This window comes from Diadema antillarum, unplaced genomic scaffold, assembly GCF_040938485.1.
Source record: "Diadema antillarum isolate AM-2024a unplaced genomic scaffold, OU_Dant_1.0 seq00000183_RagTag, whole genome shotgun sequence".
Classification (NCBI taxonomy): domain Eukaryota; kingdom Metazoa; phylum Echinodermata; class Echinoidea; order Diadematoida; family Diadematidae; genus Diadema; species Diadema antillarum.
This window is the reverse complement of record NW_027271250.1, coordinates 306,846-329,575: the sequence shown is the minus strand read 5'-3', so window position 1 is coordinate 329,575 and position 22,730 is coordinate 306,846. Positions and strand designations below refer to the sequence as shown.

At 39.7% G+C, this 22,730-nt stretch overlaps 1 protein-coding gene across 1 annotated transcript; it reads left to right on the top strand.

Moving 5' to 3' along the window:
- Positions 1-4,308: 4,308 nt before the first annotated feature.
- On the top strand, positions 4,309-21,160 carry LOC139728563 (G-protein coupled receptor 54-like). Its single transcript, XM_071639502.1, has 3 exons — positions 4,309-4,659; positions 15,674-15,809; positions 20,526-21,160. The coding sequence occupies exons 1-3, from the start codon at positions 4,309-4,311 to the stop codon at positions 21,158-21,160; spliced, it is 1,122 nt and encodes a 373-aa protein (XP_071495603.1).
- Positions 21,161-22,730: the final 1,570 nt, after the last annotated feature.

Genomic DNA, 22,730 nt, shown 5'->3' with positions numbered 1-22,730 from the left:
CTTGGATTTGAAGGGTAAACACGTCAGTGAGGTTGAAAACTATCGTGTGTTATGATTTAGCACGACACGAGACTCAGAAATGTTATGCCGATAAGGCAAAAGAAAAGGGGAGAAGGGGAAAAAGTGGAGGGAATGTAAAAAAGACCGAGTTTGTATGAAAGTGAATAGAGCAGTTGTAGGAAACAAACGTAATGAGAGGAGAGGATTGATCGAATATGAAAGAAAACGTAAGAAGAAAGAGGAATTAATGAACAGAGGAAAGTGCAATGTACAGAAAACAAACAGAGAAAGCGTGGACTAGGGAAGACAAAGAGTGTGTGTGTGGGGGGGGGGGAGTTCTGTGTGTGTGTGTGAGTCGACAAGGGTACATCATCACGTTTCCTTTTAGCGTTGCCATTGCCTTCCGGAATGCATTCAAGGAGAAATCATTATAATTGAGTGTGTGTGTGCGTGTGTGTGTGTGCGTGTGTGTGTGTGTAACTAAATTCATATTCCCTAAAATGAGGGGGATGGGAATAGTCAGATTATCACATGATAGCATTCATAACCTGCTTAAAATAGACGTTGATAAAAGCAGGGTTGCAGCGATGATGCGTGCATCAGGTGAGTAGTGGGTTTCAAGAAAGTCGGCAGACCGGGGCAAGAAATAATATTGAAATGAATTGCATTGAGCGAACTGCACATAATATGTACTACAAAGAGCGCCAAGTGCCAACTGGGATAATATCCGTTCAAAACCAAGTCGCAGCTCCCCCATGGTAGGACAACAGGCGACGATGTCACCCTAGCCACGTACCCGTAAGCCAATATGACTAGATGAATATTGGCTTCAGATTCTATTGGCTCTGACCTATGGAGATTTCCCTAAATTCTTCGAGCTATCTCATTAAACAGATCGGTGATCTTCACTTACGTTTATCTTGGGCTTGATTTCAATTCAACCAACGGCCAGAGCTGCAAAACCATACCACCGAGTTCCTTTTGTAGTGGACTTACTTTTCATCCTTCTGTGAAAGAGGGATATCATCGAGGTAAGTAAAAAAAAAGAGGATCATTGGCAGTCTACAGACTGTGATTGCTGCCAGAGATCCTGTCGCGTAGTAGATACGTTTCCCCAATTATTGCTTTGCCGGTATCATGGTAAGGGATGCTTACTCTTGTCCGGAACATGTGTGTGTGTGTGTGTGTGTGTGTGTGTGTGTGTGTGTGTGTGTATGTGGGTTCGTGGAGGGTGCGTGGGTGTATTTGTGTTCATGTGTGTTATGTAACCCAAGGTCATTTTAACCGAGCTTATGAGGAATGTAATGCTGAAATAAAAGAGTTGTATTTATTCCAACTTGGTCAATTTATGTTTAATTGCAATTGCAACCACCCACCCAAAATATTTCATTCTTTATTTCACCGTAACAGTCACTCACGTACATTACTATCCCACGAGACAATCTAAAGAATTTCATCTTTCTTAGTGAGAACTGTACATGTGATATGTTATATGGTTTATATGTTTGCATTCTAAAATCATAGTAATTATTGTTTTATAGTATCAGCATCATATATCAATGAGTAAAATTAATGTACAATAGTGTATAGAAGAATTTAAACATGAATATGTTCTATTGGTATAACAAATTGGTGCTGTTTTGTTCAGTGTTCCACGTCTTACAAGCTTAGCTTTTTAGTGGAATACTGTTTTCCATCGTTATGATTATTTACTATTTTTGTTGCCATGGCAAAGTGCATTTGTTTCTTTTTTATGATATTTTTCGTGCATATACTTTATATTGTATTTGAAAACAGAAATGCCTTTATCAGACGAATGAAAGACAAATTGAAAAATTGTACCACTTTGGATCATGTTCCCTCTTTTTTTTATTTTGATGATAATGGAAATAAATTAACTGTTGAAGTGAATTGAATTGAAGTCCAGCACTTCGAAGGAGTGATATGATTTTGAGCTATCCCTATATATTCTGCTGGTCTTTCCGACTCCTACATAATCCTTATACTACGGGTTCTCTTCCGCCTTTATTCGCAGTTTACATTTTATTTTCAATTTTCTGTTCCTTTTTCCTCCTTCCGCAGAAGCACATACTCTCACCTTTTCAGTATTTCATCTACTTCGTTATTCTCTAGTTCTTATTTGCACAATTTATGTCGTAGTCACCACACGGGACACTCAATTTCATTATCGCCTTCTACATATCCTTCCCCCGTCTGTGTGTTTTATCACGCCCACACACACGCGTAAATACACATAAAAGTTACTAAAAAACGTAAAGAATAGTGGATAAGTTGCGGAAAAGTCTTTAAATCAATTTGACCTTCTTTTTTTGTGGTGGTAATTCATTCCTCTTGACATTTCTGCCAATCACGATGATACTTTGTAGGAAATATGTAATTTCTAATTTCATGTTTGATACTGTTTTAAAAAGAATTACTCCAACATGCCTTTTTATAGTCAACATTGAGGCACTATTTTATCAGAACGTTTCTATATAAGAAGACAAAGGATTGTCAGGTTAGGGCGAATGACATTTTCATAAAGTTTTTAAAGGAAGGTTGTTTGTTAGCAATGTAGGGCCTACCGCTACATTTTTGGTGAAAACGTCCGCAGGAACTACCGCATAACATTGGGAGGACTGCCCACGCGATTTCTACAGACCTCCTAGGAAACTATTGTTTGACTCTTTACACACTGATGAAAAACAGGTCGTCCACAATAATAATTATGTGCTACTCTATGTCAGAAGTGACTATGAAAATAGTAATTAGAGATTTCAGTCATTTGCTGTTCTGAACAAGATACGCATACCTCTTCTCCAGAAATCTGGAGAAAAACACGTCACGCAACAGAATCGATGATTATAATTCCGTTCCCTTTATACATTACACTGTACTTTCATTCACAGATCAACATTATTCCCAACAGAAAAACAACCACTGCCTCTAAATCGTTTGCAAAGCAAGCATTCACTGTTTTCATGCATTTTTTCTGTATTTGCTGTCTAAGAAAAAAAAAGAGGATTCATGCTCTGCCTGGGAAAAAGCTTTTCTAACCAACTTGAATTGTAAATGCATTTTCAAGTTGTATTCAATCAACAAATTGTATCATGGCGTCGTATTTGGGTACAAAAGTTTTGTATCTGACCGAGTATCATTGCATTCTATAGCTTGCCTCATGTGCTGAGTTTCAACTCACAAACCTCCTGTTATAGACTTATATCAATACCCTATTAACGTCTCATCTTTGTACGAGATCTTTGTACGTTGTCATGGCATCTCGGGAACTGGGAATTAAAATATTGCTTCTACTCGAAGTGGTGTGGTAAATGGCTTGAATTTCGTAAAGGGTATATCACTACACCGCTGTTATACTCGATACGACGTTCACATGCAAGCTTTTCTATTTTGTTTGTAATGGGCATACCATTGTTTCAGGATCATTATGTATTCAGGGGCGGATCCAGGGAGGACCGCAACCGGCGCATGCCCCCCCCCCCCCTTATTTTTTGTTGAAACAAAAGAAATAAAAAGAAAAAAATGGGGGGAGGGGTGTCGTGCGCCCCAATTTAATTTTGTAAACGCGCCCCTCTTTACGGAATTCCTGGATCCGCCCCTGTATGATTACACGGTTATCAAAATATTATGAAAAATGAGTTTTGTCTCGTTTCCTCTTCGCCTGTTCCAACTTCAACTTTATTCCTTTGAGTTGATTCGCAAGTAATATCGATGGACATTACTTATATATCTTTTTTCTTGAATTCATCCCAAGCACTTTTTTGATCTGCATTGGGAGAATTATGTCTTCATTAATTAGGCGCGTACATTAATTTTGTTAACAATGAATTTGCATTAAGGGTTGTTCTTATTAAGCTTTGCTCTCCAACCACACAGAGAGATAATAAAGTGTTTATCTTTATATACATCTCAGTAGTGTGAGTGTAACTTCATTTGACAAACATGAAGAATTGAAGGCATACAATGTTCTAGCAATAAAGGGTAAAATGGCGTTGTCTACTATATTGTGATATGTGAAATACATAATATCAATGTTTGTTACCGATTTTAATACCATACATATACAATACAGTAACTTATTGACCTTTTTCATTTCAATCTCTGATATGCAGGGATCTCCACCCATCCTTGAAGAAGAACGACGTGTAACAGAATCATGTGGATTTAGATTTGGCATCGTTATCGATTTGGACCCTATCAGAAAGAAAACCATTCCTTCATCTGATTTATGGACAACCGTTGCATCGGGTGTTAGAGCTTGTGGAAAGGGCTTTATTGGAAAAGCTTAACATGGATCAATACCAGGATGACGACCTTTTTCGAAATTACGACGAGAACTCTTCTTCGTATTACTCAATGGGGGGACCCTACGGCAGGGATTCTCAGCAAGTGTATAGTTGGTTGGTTCCAACTATTTTTAGCGTCATCACACTGGCAGGATTAGCGGGAAACTTTGTGGTTATCTACACCATATACTGCCACAGCAAAACCAGAACAGTAACGAGTTATTACATTCTTAATTTGGCATTTACTGACATCGCGTTTTTGTTGTGCTGCGCACCTTTCACAGCATCTGTCTACGCCACACCTACGTGGTTATTCGGACGATTTATGTGTAAATTTGTCTTCTACATGATGCAGGTGAGTTAAGTTATAAATTTATCAAATCAATTTATGCAATGATTGTCTAACATACCTTGGCTAGTCTGTTAAGGAAAATCTTTGACAACAGTGGTTACATAATGTTCAGAATCGTTCGAATTCATCTTTTTTTTCACAATTCGAGATTCGGGTAACTTTGAAGTTTTACGGCGTCTACTTCCAAGAACTATATGACTGTTGATACCATCGTTATCACTATCATTATCACTGCAATTACCATTGTTGACTGTATTCTGAATTTCACATTGAAGCTTTCACTTGGAATTTCAATTTGAATACATATTTGCAACAATCGTCTGATTTAAACTGAGATGGACCTTATAAGATCTGCCTGAGCAAGGAAAAATAGACCCAAGTGACCGTTATCTGTAGACCAAGCTGTGCTCCCATACAGCTTGGTTCATGAATGTGAATCATTGTATTTGCCTAGAAAGTAATACCTTAACGATTGAAAAATGGCGCCCGGACGCTGAAAGGATTAATCGACCGAGTCTAGGAACCTGGGATAAACAAATAGACGACCTGGCAAACATGATAATCTGGTTCTTCAAAGAGGAGCGGCGACACCGGTTCTATCCGGTAAGGACATGTGATTTTTTTTTTCAGTTTATAATGCCACAAGACATTTGAAATTAGTAGGACATGAAGTGTAGTTTTGTCACCGTTATCCTTGTAGCTAATGTGAGTGACATGATAGCAATACCTGCAAATAATTTCATTATAAAAAAAACGGGTATATAGAGTTGATTCGGTGAGGGTGACAGCGAACGCAATTCGGGATTTAGACATATAATTACTCTTCATGGTACGCGGTGATCAATTTCGTCGTTGACAACTTTGAAGATCTTTCTAGCTTCCTTCGTTTTAAACGTAAAAGATTCTTGCCACACTATTGGCAAACTGTATACATTCACACTTATACAAGCACAATCGGACTAGCGTGCGAATATCCTCGAGTGGTTTTAGATAGCGCAAGATGGCGTCTAACTGTATACTTCTATGCTCATCATCAATCTTGTAGTTTCCTCTCTGCCTTACCTTGGTATATGGTGGTTGTTCTACTCGGGTGCATGTCACGAGACCGACACCCACGAGACGTACAGTCTACGAGTCATACAGCCCATGAGTTATACAGCCTACGAGTTATACAGCTAACGAGTCATACAGCCAATGAGTTTGACACTAAGCAAACAAGGCCCATGAGACCGATACATTTAAGCCCCTGTTGTATCTGTCGAACTCGTGGGCTGTTTCCTTTTTTTTTTATCACCTAGTGTCGAACTCATGGGCTGTATGACTCGTGAGCTGCATGACTCATGGACCTGTTTTCAATGTCGAACTCGTGGGCTGTTTGACTCGTGGATGTCGGTCTCGTGGAATGACCCCGTTCTACTCCGGCCATGAACATGATATTGTAATATCTAACCAAGAATTTAGAAATACGAAAATTTATACGAAAGGGTTATAATCTGAATGGATTTGTCTCATCCATTTGTCTTATAATCATTTCCAGTTTTGTGTAATGTAACACTTACCTCCAAAATTGGTTTGATTAGTTAATAAGTTTATTTCAGAACCAGAAGAGTAGTAATAAATCGAAACCGCTGAGAAATTTTAGAAATTACCTCATTGACATCGTCAAACTTCTTTTAACATCACTGCCACCATATAGCTCTATCTAACTTGTATTTCAGCATCATGTTGGCTTTCACGAAGTGAAATTTTAACAAAATGTTAGGGGTCGTTGTAGGAATCTGAATTTTTACCAGATTTTACGAAACTATTACATTATTAGATTACACATCTTGAAGTTATTAGACGAGGGGATGTACTGGCCTCACGAAATCTCACACTTGACCTGCACACAAAGCTCATCGTAACATTGTCCATTTGAAAAGAAAGATGTCTTAGAATTGGCACAATAGCGTAAAAAAAACTATCATTCTAAATGCCTAAAAGTACATAGGATTTAAGCGAGTAGGACCTGATATTATGATGTACCTTAAGTTACATTGAACTTTATTTTCATTTTTTATTTATTTATTTCCATTCACAGGATGGATAGCCTTTTCAGTGCAAGGCTGATTTTCGAAAGGGTCCACGTAAAAATACAATGGTGTACATGGTAAAACAACAAATACAAAGTGAATTATAACTATATATACAACAAGACAAACAAAAATAAAAGTACTCAACATGATATATAAATGTATACTTGTTCCACTTCAAAAGCACGGAAAGTGTCCCTAGATAAATTATATTCCAAGCCAGAGTATGCAAATAATCATTCATGATATCAATATCAATCAATGTGTATATAGTAACAACAAATATGTGTATATTTAAAACGCAGCCTCAAAACAAATCGTGTCTTCTAATATTCTGTTTGAAATACAGATTGTATCACTCGATCGAATGTAATTATGGTAGATTTCTAAATAACATTGCACTAGAACATAAAAAGCTATTCCGTTTAAGATTTGTATTTGGTTTTGGCAAAAATATTCTACATAAGATATTTCGAAGAGAATATTGTGGAGTTTGTATGCATATTCGGTTGGCAAGGTATTCAGGCGCAATGTGATGGACACATTTAAACATAAGAATAAGATTCATTCTTTTCCATCTCCTTTGAAGAGGTTCGATTCGTGATTGATTGTATAATTCATCACTTTGTGCAAACATATCAGCATTTAGGAATGATTGTGCCTATCAACCTCTTGAAAATTCCCCTATTTTCCCCATATCTCTGCAATGCGTGCCTGACTTTTCTTTTTTCACGAAATTTATTGTATACAATCCTGTATTACCAGGTAAAGATTACAGGTACCTAATTTTCGGCCATGGGTTAAATTTCAAGTGAAAATGCTAAGATTTCATATTTTCCTTCATATCTCGGAAATGGCTCAAGTCTTCATGAAGTTCTGCATACATGCATGTACTGCAAAGACAACGATACTCTTGAGTATTTTGGGGTCATGGCGTCAACACAATAGGGTTAAAGGTCAAGTGAAATCCAAAAATTTGTTTAATCTATTTAATATCTTAACCTTTGAAATTACTCAGTGCTTACACTTTAACAATGACACTGGACATTAATGCATTACTGTACTATGATTCTCAAAGAAAAGATTTGGGCCGTGGGGTCAAAGGTTAACCCTAACTAGGCCGGGGAAGGGGGGGGGGGGGCTCCGAGCCCCCCACACGTTCCGCGCTATGTATCGCTATCGCGAAGAGCTATCGCCGCGACGTTTCATGACTTTTTTTTTTTTCGAGTCTCCCGCATCTGTTGACACCAAATTTGCGATGCCGGGTGCGCGGTTCCGAAGTTGCGCATAAATATGTACGTGCATGTCTGACCAAAAATTGTTCAAAAACGTGAATTCGTGTACAATTTCAATGTAAAAAGTGCTTACAGGCAAATTTCATAAAACCATGATTATTTTGGGGTTCTATTGATTAAAATCAATTAATAACATATTTTCTTGTTCGGAACAATGTCGCGAACAAATTTCATCGAAAAAGAAGAGAAAAACATAAAGTCGAAATAAACGAGGAAATACATAAGAAACTAAAAAAACAATAAGATACTTCAGAAATTTTTCTGATGGCACAATTTTTTTTTTCTCTTACATTAATAAGGACACTAAAAGAATATTTACACCAAAAATGTGCCTGTTTCAAGCTTTATTTAGTGATTTATACGAAATTGTCTCATTTCAGGCATCGTTATGCATAAATTAGCATAATTTTACATAGATTATAATTTTTGAAAAAAGTACTTCTTGGTACTTTAGATTACGTCATGTGTGTGCCAATTTTCATCGCGATCGCGTGGTCGACGGCCGAGATCTGGAGGAAGGCCCCCCCCCCCCCGGCTCTTACGTTAAAATGTAACTATTTTCCCTAATTTTGAAAATATCTCTAAGCATTTTCATGAAAATTAGATATGATACAAATATACCGGGCCTGAGAGGTTCTAGTTGTTGGAGGTGACTTCAATAGTAGGGCCTATACTATTGAAGTCATCGAAGGCACATGTATCGTTTCAACCAGAACCTCGAACGATGCCTTGTTATATTTGTTTTATATCCCTCCCCATTAATTTTAAGAGTATAACAGAAAAAGTGAGTGAGATTATACTCACCTTCACGATTGTAACGTTTACCATTGACCGATCTCCAAAGTTCACTTTTTCAAGGCAGAGAATTACCCGTGAAGTGTATGCATTGTCTGCGGTACACGATACCCATGCATTTGTACGTGAAAACTATAGCCTTTAGTCAAGGCCCTCTTGCTGTATGGTGAAGAAAGCCCAGCCCCGTGGGGTCTCGCGCTGTCGCGCTCGGCTGGGCTTGCTACGCTCGCCCGTTGTAGCCATCTTACAGCGAAATTGCCTTGACAAAAGGCTAGTGAAAACCGAACCTGTCTTTTTGCAAGGCGGATACGCCATGTTTGGTGGAAAACCCGTACAGTATACTTGTGATGCAGGGAGTTGGGATTGATGCGGTATCTTCTCGTACACTAATACGCGCTTCAGACACATTAGTGGTATACAAATGATGCACAGGATAGAGTGCGTTAGTGGGAGTGAGCTACGCCTCCACTAACGCCACGAAATAATCCTGTGCATCATTTGTTTTATGAAATGGGTCGAAAATTCGAAAACTAACAGCATTTTTCAGCGTTTTTCACGTACCTTTGTGGGTCAAGACGTCCGAAGATGTTCGTCCCAAACATTTACCCACGTCGCACTCGGAAATCCCGCACATACAGTATAAGTATGATGGGGTGTTGGGTTTCCGGATATGCACCCTTTACCTTAAAGACTTGATATAGACTCCTCATATAGGCCTACTAGACAACATACTCTGAAAACGGCGGGAGAATTAACCTGCTAAATCATTGGATTTGCCCTTCAAATTGACTCCATGTACGCGTCCGGTCCCACAACGCTTGGTCTACTGTACTGTACAAAGTGTACGTATAAGAGTATACGTACGCCACACATGTTATGCACAAGGGAAGAAAGGCCGGCCGGCCGGCAGCCCGAACTAGAAGTTCTTTACCTTAGGATTGACAGCGCGTACTGTATGCATGCAATTCAAAGGAGCCGCCGCGCGCACAGACGATCGGCAATAGGATTTAACACGCAGTGCGATGGGACTAGAATAACCAAAGCACACGTGACTCATTTCAGCGCTTCCTATTGGCTACATTCTTGAACCCATTTTATAATATACGTTAACGAGCATCGCCAGGCGCCAGCGGCAGCGGCAAATAATTTGCGAGGGATATGATACCAGTTAGTGATAACGCCTATTTGAAGAAAGTTTAGGGCCTTGAGGTCAAAGGACAAAGGTCATAGGTCAAGTGAAAATGCTCCGATTCCTGAATACTTGCTCTCTGAACAATTTAGCCATCCAAATGAAATCTGGTTCAAGGAATGTATAAACACTCAACACATTTGGGGGTGTGAAAACAAATTTTCAAACATGTTATTTCAATTTTTTTACCACTCATGTGACACTGTCGTCTCACACTGTCAAGATGTAGGCCTACTACAGACTTATTATATGGCAGAACAATGCGATATGACAGAGGCCTACCAGTCTCCAATGCAACCTTTTTAGTTTTATCAAAGTTTGAATGCATTAAACTATATGCGACCCTTTTTCGTATCTTTATCACGAATAATCACTGAAATGTAATCAGATAAAATCCAAAGTCTCATAAAAAAGAGGAAGTTGTACAGAGGAATATGTGTAGAGAGTGTGCTTCTCTTCCTTTCTCTGTACATCCATTATGTATGTGTATATATGCGTGTCAGTTCTTCAGAGCAACTCCACTCGTGGGATGTGCAATGCTTGTTTTTCAGTGCCACTATTCTATATAAGAAAGCGATGTGGACTAAAATTGCCACTTACAAAACAGACTTTCATATCAAAGGGGCCCTGAAATCCAAATGCATGTTGATTTCAGTCGATTTATGATACCCTAAACATTACTTTTGCGGTAAAACGAGTATCTAGAAACGTTCCCTATATTTTTAATGATTTTTTTTTTCTTCATTTTTCTTTAGATTATTTGGGAACGCCCACCAAAAAATCTTTCCAAACCAATATTCTTGAGACACAGTGAGATGACATTATCTGTCAATCACTGCTAAAGTGCTGAAAGGATTAACAAAAGACAATGGAATGTGAATACCTTCCTCTCGACTCAGCATAACTTGCATGTTTCTGTGACATTAATGTGACTAACAAAATACATGGCGAGGGAACATGCAAGTTGTGCTGAGTCGAGGGGAAGGAGCATTCCAATGTCTTTTGTAAAACATTTCAGTACTTTAGCAATGATTGACAGATGAGGTCATCTCAACAATATTGGTTTGGAAGGTTGTTTTTTTTTGTGGGCGTTCCCAAGTAATTTGAAGAAAAATAGAAGAAAAAATCGTGAAAAATATATGGAAAGTTTCTAGATATTCGTTTCACCGCAAAAGTGATGTTGAGGATATCATATATCAACACAAATCAACATGCATTTGGATTTCAGGGCCCCTTTAAGGGTTGCTCGCTATAGCTTCACTGACTATTAAAGTTGTCCCTTCTAATCTTTGTGTATCTCGAAAATACAGAATGTCAGAGTTCTCTTGCTGCATTTGCTCGAATTGGCAGACAAATACCATCCTCTTTCTGTTTTCATGAAAACATGGCAAAATGTAGACAGCATATGTAACCGCATTACATATCATAACTCGTGACATATTTTTGTATAATATCCTCATGCTTATGGTGTTAGCCTTTTAATGGTAGCGACATCCATATCATGACGTCAGCGCCCCAACTTCATAAAAGAATATGCCTAGGCCAATCTCTGCACAAATTCTTCTGCAAAGTTAATCTTGTTTTGTGAGACCTTGGTTGGATTTTAAAGAGAAAAACAATACATTTCATATGATAAACATTGCCAAGTTCTCCGATTATGGTTGTGAATGGGCAATTACCCCCTAACAGCAGTTGGGGTTTTGTTTTCAGTGAATGCGGAAATCCCAGCAGAACACAAAGTGAAGTTTAAGGAAAATCGAGAACCCAATCAAAAGTTTTCATAGAATCATAAATAAATTATTTAGATTTATGGCTAAATCAGTGTGCCATTATTGTTGAATGAAAAGGCTGCAACATTTTGTTACGTCATTGTAGCGGAATAATACAAAGAAAATGTGAAGACGATTCATTTTTATTCTGATATAGCACGTGCAATAGCACGTATCTATCCTCCTTCAGAAGGCAGGGGGAATAACATTACCCTTGATATACTGTCGGTAACAAGTTTAAGGAATATGTACTTTTCCCTTTGTATGAAATATGTTCGAATAGATATCATATTGTTTAAAAAATAAACATGTTTGTAACTGCCATTTTAACCTAATTCGAAGTCCAGTACATTTCGTCAGAATACACAAAAGCGCAATAGAATTATAACATGCTGTTATACAGGAATCATAAAACATAGTCCGGGTGGCAAAATCAGATTTTGGGCCTAACCTTATTTTCTTGTCAGCCAGTGTTGTTGTTGCTTTCGAAGGTCTTACCCTATTCCGAAGGTGCCGAGTCCGAATCTAGATAGATGATACAACGCTTGCATCCTTATAGGTTTTGAGACATCCCAGACGGCCATCAAAATGACCGCCAAAATGTGAATCTCCTATTATATTTCCTTATAGATTGTTAAAAAAAAATTGAAGAAAAATGATTTCAATCTTATTTCGAGCATGCTGGATCCGAATCTGGGCGATGCAAGTCTTGCATCCTGGAGGGTTTGGAGTCAAGATTTCGGTGTCTAATTTGGCTGCCATCTAAACTCTACTGTATCAGAACCCCACTGTACGAAAAGTCATTCTTTCATGATTCCTTAAAGCTATGGAACTCGCTGCCAGTAAGTCTCCTCAAATGTACCTCTGCTAACAGTTTTAGGCAGCAGGTACAGAAAAAGGAAGGCTTTTTAGCTGTTTATTCTGAAGTTACATAATATGGCACTGTATATACACCACGTCAGATCCGTCAAAAAGTACAAAAATACACCAGATGGTGAACTATACTTATCGAGAAGAAGACGAAGAACCCTTCAGGGTACAAGAATTGGCCTTTTTGTCTGTGTTCATAGACATTACGCCGCATCGATGCTGTGGGACAAAGACATCCTTATGCTTGTTTCGACTTTGACCGGTTCAGGGTATAATGTATGACTCAGTTATTTCGAGCGCACGTTTGAAATTAAGAGCAGAACAAAATGTGTGAGGCAGTATTTCAGTTATTCCATGTGCATAAACTTCAGAGCGAAAGGGATTATTTAACGTATGCTGATGGTATAGGGTAAAGAAGACATGATTAGATATGCGACAGATATTAAACAATGATTCATAAATGTCCTATATAATCATATATATATATATATATATATATATATATATATATATATAGTGTATAAATTATAACCTAAAATGGCATTAGACTAAAAACGCTTTATCCTGGCGAGGAAAGCGCATGATATAGAAACAAGACACCGAACAGGTTAGTCAACGCAGTCTTCATCAGCGACCAGGGCCGGTATTCCATAAACTTCTAAGACAAATTGCTTAAGTCTAAGCAATTTGTCTTAGATTTTTGCTTGGCTAAGAAAAATGCCCCAACGGTATTCCATAAACTTTACGGCATTTTTCTTAAGTCGGGCGATTTGGCTAAGCAAAAAATCTTAAATTCTGATTACGTCATAAGCAAGATATTCATGTCATCACATTACCACTGTTCGCTGACAGCTGCCCCGCGATGAGAGTCTATGTATTTTACGTGTTTAAGCAACAATCGCAACGACCCTAGCCACCCATAGAAAAAGATGCAATTAACAATTTTAGAGGCTTTGTAGGAGCAACGTCTTCATATTACTTTTTGATGCGATGTGATGTTAGATTAAAATCCGTTTCTGAAGCAGACATATATATATATATATATATATATATATGTCAGATGAGGCAGTAGTAATTTCTTCTCGCCATATTTACGTTGTCTCGTGCAGAAAAATGACAGCAATCATGTTTGGGGAGATATGCTACGGCAATGACAGGATAATCTCGATTAATCTGCATGATGTGTGACTGTAACAGTTATTATGATATCTTGGTGTTGTTGTTTTAAAGAAAGATGAGAAAGAGAGAAAAATTGGGGTCCTAAAATCAAATAATTTGCCCCAGACAATACTAATATAAAACAAATAAATCTTAGAGATATTAAGCAAGGATATTAAGTATACTATGATGTCTCCACAAGGGAGCTCATATCGTCTCCACGAGGAAGCTCATTATGGACGTCTCCGCAGAGGAGCTCATACAGTCTCCACGAAGGAGCTCATGAAACTATTTAAAAATATACAACTATTAAATATTAATTATTATTAAAGTAATATTACCCAACAATATGAAATTATCATCATGTCTAAAAAAAAAGAGATCATTATAAAGGTGACAATATCAATGTTGATGAATACCTCATATTCTTTATGCAATATACAAGGATATGTACAAGGATGAAATGGTATACCAATTCTGTTGGCCCGACTGTACTCTACCAATTACAGTAGGGCAGGATGGCACTTCATTACCATGAACAGATTGCCCTTTTATCACAAACAAACGTTAATGAAAATTTGCCGAAAGACAAAAAAAAATCAGTGGCTATGCCGTCAAAGTCACAGGTATTTGAAATTGTTTTGTTCTAAATTGTATCGTCCAACTCAATCTCTTTGTTTTCGTATAAAACTTCTAAGTATCACTTCCTTTGCTGAAAGATGACGATATGACCAGCAGCATTCTCTACTGGAATGCAACTTTTTATGGACACAAGATATTTGTTTCATCTTGATACCGCCCTTCACTTTGCAAAAGAGTAACGAGGGAGTATACTCTCCTTCCATTGCATCCGCTCGCCCCTCACTTAGGTATTATCAAACTGCATTTCGGTGGATAATGTCTCGTGGGCACTTTGATTTTGACTGCGCTTCTTGTTGCGTGGACCACTCTGACAGACCCAAATTCTGTCTTATGGAATTTTATTGATTTCCAAAGCGTTCAATCGCACCTGTGTACGGAAGTGTTAAGAAAAAAAGAAGAGAAAAAGAAAAAATACACCCTGTCGGCCACGTTTCAAATTCGAGTTTGTTTGAGCACAGATCGCGCTGGGTATCACCTCGGTGCCGCGATACGCACGTACAACATGTCACGCTACACGCATTTAGCCGTCTCCCGACACCATGAGCGTATTCGATTACCTTTGCTTTCGAAGTACTCCCGGCATGTACATTTCCGACAAGGAGCGCGCGATATTGTGAACGCAGGACAGTTAAGTGGGTCGGTAAATTGCGATAATAACAGGAACCATGCGGTAATACAAGCTTATAACAATATCCTAAATATTGATTGCCTCGACTACGTAGCGTAATCGCCGCCGTCAAACTAAGTCAGTGTCAAATCGCTTGTGATTACAATTAACTTTGATTGTAATCATTATTTCAATCTCGTCATTCAATCATAAAACGTATGATTCGGATTGGTTGATAACACGAAAACCCTTCTGGTGACGTACACAATGATCAGAAAAGCGTTGTTTCCGGACTTCAGACTTCTTCAATCACGTTAATAATATCTGTACTGTTTTGCATTTACTCATCAAACTGAAATGAAGACTAGTTGTAGGCTTTCAATATGCCGTGAGAACCGAATTCAACCCTTGAAGAAAACAGAGACACAATCACGGAACCAAACTGTACAAAATGACCAATTCTCATCTGCGATGACCAATGACGGTCATCAGTGAACAATCGATGACCAATGGATTATACTAGTCTTCAAACATTGTTATGCGTATCGTTTTCAGTATATTGGAAGCGCTACTGCAGAAATGTCATCACCTCATTTTTTTTTGTACTCTAACTTGAACAGGTCAGCGCTCAGGCCACGTGTATCACACTGACTGCAATGAGTGTAGATAGGTACCAAGCCATCGTCTACCCGCTGCGATCGCTACGGAGTAGAACGCCTCAGATAGCCCTTCTAGTCAGCATTGGTATTTGGACGTGTAAGTATGTTCGTTAAATAAACGATATAAAAGCAAACAAACACACAAACAAACAAACAAATTATCAATATGCTAACATATAAAAAAATGAGCATGAAATCGATCACATAATATCGTGTGGTAATTTCCCAACAGTCTTGGATAGTCAAATAAAGTACACATCACACACACACAGACACACACACACACACACACACACACACACTCACACACACACTCATATATATGTATGTATAAAGATACCGTACAACCAGCGATGCAACTGTGCTACTGTACATCCCTATAACGCCTGTATAGTTGTCACTCGTACGGGCCGAAGTGGCATTAATCGAACAACATAGGTGCCTATGTACATCCATACACGCATTACGGCATTCCTGTAACCAATCAGGATACCATAAATCTGCCATTTATGTTTTATTGCCAAACTAATTTTCACAAACAAAGTTGTCAATCCTCATTCTAATATTTTGAATTTCATTTTGAATTGAAACATTTTTCACTCTTTATTTCAAATAAGGAATAAAAACAGAGTTTTCATCCCTTATTTTCATAATAAAAACTGGTTGCATCAAGGGTCTCCTTAGTTATAATTGAAGCCGTAGTGATTGTTAGTTTTATAGACTCGTAATTGCTTTTTTTTTCCTCTGGTCACGTTTAGGCTTAATAGAATGGATTGATACTTAATCAGCTATTCAAGTAAGGTAGCCCTTTTAGTTTCAGTAACTGATTTACCAAGGGGGCCTGCTCTCATTATGTACAGATAGAAATTTATGAACAGCAAAACAAAATTTTTAATAAAGAAATAACATAAACCAAAATTAATCAACTTTAAATACTCACATACAAAACATAAAAACAAGCTAAGAAATTGTTACAATTACAACTCCTTAGGCCAATCATAGAAGTATTGGCACTCGAACCTACCCCCTACAATTTTTCATACTTCACTATCAGTCCTTCATAGACCGAAATAATACAAATTCATGTGGACATAATCCTATATAACATCAAAATAATGTATTTCATTCGTGATGACCTCATAAGTCCTGATCAATTTGGACTGAGATTCACCCAGCGTACCGCAACAGTTACTGCCTTACTTACTGTTACGGAAGAGAAGTCACAGGCAGCCATCCACCATCCACCCCACCCCCCACCCCCACCCCACCCCACCAACAGGCCAACAGGAGCATGCTCGTCAAATAAAACACCTTCGGACAGTCACCAATGAATACCACATACGCGCATTTTATGTCACTGTGAGGCAAAGGCTCCACCAGATTATGGTTGTGCTTTTTTTTTTTTTTTTTTTTTTTTGCTGACGTAGTATCAGAAAACCCTACAAGCAACAACCTTGCTAGCTTGCCCTGAAAGGTGTGACAGGGCCTTCACATAAACATGCCGGATCACTCCAGATCTGATCCGGGGTGATCCGGGGAGAGATCCGTGTAGACGCCTTGGACATCCGTGGAGGTCCCTGGAGGGCCGTGTATAGATCGACATAGGCCGACATGGCAGTTTCTGGAGGTCAAAAACATTCGGCGTCATCCGTGGACTGACGTGTAAGCGTAGCGATTCGGGATGATCCGTGTGGCTGCCGTGTAGGTGCCGTGAGTACCCTTGGCACTCCGTGATGGGTTTTTTTTTCACATTAAGGACCGTGAAGGATCATCAGGGCAGCTACACGGACTTACAAGGCAACCACACGTACGGCAGCTGTAACGACCATCACGTTCAAACACGGTATAACAGGGACTGAAAACGGATCTACACGGTCCCTACGTGACGAGAACGAGAAGATTCATGAAAATCCAAAATCAGCTCGCTTTTTTGTGTGTGTGTGTGTGGTTGGGGGGTGGGGGGGGGGGGGTAGAGTTTCGTCTGCCGGCGTGGTAGGTACGTACGTGTAGCTGCCGTGTTGATCCGTGTAGCTGACATGTTGGTCCGTGTAGACGCCGTGCTCAGCCGGCATAGACCTTGTAGTTGCCGGGTGGGTCCGGCATAGTCCTTGGAGGTCCGTGTAAGCGCCGTGTAGATACCATGTAGATGCCGTGCTGGTCCGACCTCATCCGTGTAGCTGCCGTGCTGATACCGTGTGTACAGTTATCAACGCGTGTCGACGCTCTATATGTATATGGGGAAAAAAAAAAAAAAACTATCCCGGAACTCCCCGGATCATCGCAGGTATGATCCTGAGATCGCCATGTAGATCCTTGAGAACAACTACTGTATAAAGGGTGACGGAAAAGTGTAACAACTCATCGGCTCATCGTTACGACAACGATAGAGCAAGTTAGTGTATCATCGAAAACGCCGCTACTGCACTGGTATTGCTGCGGCCAACAGTATGAGACTCATCAAGACTACCATTCCTCAGTTGTTGCTACAGAACTGCATCATAAAACACCGGAAATTGCACAGATTCCCATGTAAACGTTACAAACTTACTGCATGACTTATGCTACTCTAGCCCATGAGCATGCACTGCAGCACGTGTGTATTACACTTTTAAACATCTAGCGATGTAGCCCCGAACCTCATACTGTAGTGGAATTACGTTTGTCAAGGAATGCCAAAATAGTGCCTTAGATAGCGCCACATATTGAATTATTGCACTAGACTATCTTGCTCTGATGCAGTATGTGACTTTATCATATATTTTTTCCCATTGCATCAAGCTCCATCCATTACCACAATGGAGATGACAGAAAACAGGAAGGAGATATCACATTCATCACGCATAAACTACTCCAAAAATGTCCCACGTTTGTGAGATAATTCATAGATTATGTAAGCCATCAATGATGCATTTGTACGCTTCAGATGTGAAAATATGATATTTTTGTAATACTCTTAACTTTGCTGTGGCTGGCATTCACATTCTAAGTGCCTTTACTATTCTATTTCATGCGCAGTCACATCACAAGTAGCCGCTTTATTGTGGACCTCGCTAACTGTACTGCTGTATGCATTCATATGATAAGTGTATGCAGTGGCCGAACCGTCGAGGAAATAAAACAATAAAACGGTAACCATGACATTTATTGCAGTCTAAAGGCCCTGTCACACCTTTCCGGGCAAGCCTTGCGTGCGACTTGCGAAGAACAATTTTTGCTACCCGGAGGTCCCTGCAGATGACCCGCACATGACAGTACCTAGCACGTGTCTCACCCGCAGTCACCCGGAGTTGCGCACGCAAGTCCTATTTACCAGCAGCCAAGCCAAGGCGCTGTCACACCTTTCCGGGCAAGCTACGCGGGTTTGTTACGTGTGGGGATTTTCCAGCAGGCAGGACAATTTTTGCAGACGGACAAGGATTTGGGTGGGTTTCGCATGCGTCTTACCTGCTGTACCCGTGCTACTTACGTTCTACTGACGTTCATTCCCATAATCCGTATGACCTGCGTGTCAGGCGCATGGATGGTGAGTGAGGGCTGACACCTCGGTGAAGGAATCCCTCTGAAGGAATTTGATACGGCAGAGGTCCCACAGAATGTTATCTTGGCGGCATCCGACTCTCAACTAACCAGCAAAAAGACAGTAACTGACCCTCAGCATGCGCGCAACTTGCTCGTAAAGCTCGCTCCACGCCCGCAGAACTGACCAGCTACACAGATATTGGCAGTTTCGACACCGTTCATTGCCAGTAAAACACCGTATTATGCTCGTAGAATGCCCGCAGACGACACTCGCTTCTGGCGCATAAGCATAGATCCACGGGCAACTTATGTAGTTCAAGCGGGTCAACTGCCTGTGACTTGTGGAACTACGGACCTCGGCGCTTACTAGTGTTCTGCGTGGACTTCTGCGGGCAATCCCCGTGACTCACCCGGAAAAAAAGTTTTGGTCATGCTCAAAACTTAGCTGCGGGTAAATCGGACTTGCCTGCGCACCTCCGTTCAACTACGGGCGAGATACGCGCTAGATACTGTCAGGTGCGGACCAAATGCGGAAAGCTCCGGGTAGCAAATTTGTTTCCCCGCAAGTCACCCCGCAAAACTTCCCCAGATACGGTATCCCATGATAAGGCCTTGAGCATGCTCAAAACTTGTTCCGAGTGAGTTGCGGGGGTTCGCCCACAGAGGTACACGCAGAACATCAGTAGGAGACCCTTACCGGCAGCACCTCGCAGGCAACTCCAACACAGGTACTTCGCAGTACCCGTAAGTCGCGCGTAACAGAAAACGGATCGGTTTCAAAGCTATCACGCAAGTCACACGGGCTACACGCAAGTAGAAGGTAAGTAGCACGCGTCTAGCAGGTAAGACACAAGTGAGAAACTCGCAAGCATTCTTGTCCGCCCGCAGAAAATTCTCCTGCATGCTGGAAAATCCCCACTCGCAACAAGGCCGCATAGCTTGCCCGGAAAGATGTGACACGGCCTTTACAAAAGTTTGGCGTTTGCCCATGTAGGCTATAGCCTACTGAGTATATACTTTCTTTTAAACTCCAATGCGTCGTCCCTTTCTCCTTCACAGAACCCCATTTTGGAGGGTTTTATGTAAATCATTTTAGAAAATTATAATTGTCATTTACCTTTTACCTTATGCAAATGCATATCATTTTCGTGAAGAAAAGATAAATATGAAAGAAATATGAGAATATTCCAAAACAGCAAGGAACTGCTCAATGCTCGGAGGATCCCGAAACACTAACTCTTGAATTTTCTATGTTCATATCTTAGTATTCATTTTTCCCCCCGCTGGTCTGCAGGTTCAGCGTTGCTAGCTATTCCTGTCGCCATATACTTCGACGCCGTGTCTAAAGATGACCAGAATGAGGACTTCGTAGTGTGTGAAGAGGTTTGGCCCAGCAAATTGATGTTTCCCGGTTACGCAATCTACACCTTTCTCCTGGTATACGCAATACCCCTAAGCATCATCAGCGTGTGCTACACAATTGTTTTGTTGCGCCTGTGGAAACAGATTCAGCCATGTGAAGAGACGCGGTCGAGCGCCCAGACGCGCTTCCTGAATCAGAAGCGGCGCATAACACGCATGGTGCTGGCAGTAATCGTTGCATTTGCTGTGTGCTGGCTTCCCGTACACGCAATGAATCTTTGGCAGCGTCTTGATCCCGATTTCCCTCGCACTAAATTGACACTAGCGCTCAAAACGACTGCGTATTGTATGGCATATGCGAATTCATGTGTAAACCCATTCGTGTATGCCTTTGTGGGAGGCCGATTCAGGGAGCGCGTTCGCAAAGCGTTTCCCGCTCTCTCGAGCCGAAAACGGTCAGCTACGGATGCTCTCATGCTAGAGAATATTGGCAAACATGACGAAATCCATTATGAGCAAAGAAATAGCCTTATCACATATAACTCGACACAACGAGAAGCAGTTTAGTGTCTGAGCGGTAAGTTAGTAATCGGTGTCGTGCCCTCACTGTCTGTCAGCATCAGAATCCTTAGAATAATTTTCCCAATAATTTATGACAATGGTATATTATGAATGATAAGTGGGATTTGAGACTCCAATTACGCTAACGCAGAATTGATTAATGGAGGTATACATTTACAATACATTTTACAACATACACCAAAAATTTGCTGTCAACAGCTAATAAACCTATTCTTCAGAGATATTTGTATGTGAAACGTAACACGTCTGTCATGATATGAGTAAATTCCCAGTACAAGCATCAGCATTGTTTGTTTTGCGTTTCTATTACAATTGTCCTCACCTTTTCCCCAGAGAATAATTTACAGTACTAAAAAAGCATTAATGTTCACATACTCTGAAATTTTACGTATCTGCCAAATATTCTCACATTTAAAGTCATATTAAAGTCATATGCACGACATACAATTATGTTTATCAAAATTTTTAAAAAGTGGGAAAATAAGATATTGGAGTGTGTCGGTTGTACTTACACCGGCATCATAACATCCCCAGAGTACTTGAATTTATCGTTTGACACCCTGTTATCCATTATCAGGTATAAATAATGTATATTGCTTTCAAAAAGGTCATGAAAATTGTGCTCTCTGTTTCTTTCCATCTGAAGCTTGATATCAGCAGTCTAGAATACTTGCTTACAATATTTCACAATGCATTCTGAGATATAGCTAACAAGTATGTGTTAATATTGTACTGAGATACAATATTGCAAAGAGAGTGGAGGAAGTTCTGCTCCTGTCCTTGTGCATTGGTATTTTCACATTATGTATGCCTCTAGTAAATGTTTGTTCAGCGTTGAGACAGTATAAACCTATACACCGAACTGACGCCATTGAAAGAGCAACCAAAGCTTCCTCTATCTGAATAAAGTGTATTTACATTATCTTCTTTCGTCATACCATACACATATGGACTGCTAGAAATAGCATTACACTGGGGAGGATGTTTTCTTGAAGTGAACAGCTGAGGAAGATATATGATCACCTGGAAAATATGCTGCAATCTGGATCATGGAATGACATGTTGACCCTCAATCATCGGTCAGTATCTGATGCTGACAATTTTGTGATGATTACAGATTTGAAAACAAGAGGTGAGATGATTACACTCACTAAAATTTTGGGAAAAGCATTGTCTATATCAATCTAGGGATGTCAAGTAAATAAGAGTTAGAATTTATCCCCCCCCCCAAAAAAAAAAAAAATCTAGTGACAGTGCATTATGACATGAGCAAATTGTTCATGACTAATCATTCACTAAATTAATTTTTATTTCCATCTGTTATATATACTAGATCACCATACCTACAGTTACCATTTGTCATTGACTGATGCTGCTATTACTCAATAATTCGTCAGTTCGTGTGTTGGGTGTACATAACAGCCGCAAGGGGATATCGCACTTTAAAATTTTGTGTTAATTTGTTTGTTTGCCAGGCACAATACCTATCAACCCTCAATTAATGATCTGTTGAAACAAAAACAAAACACGCAACGATCCTCTTATTTGATACCAT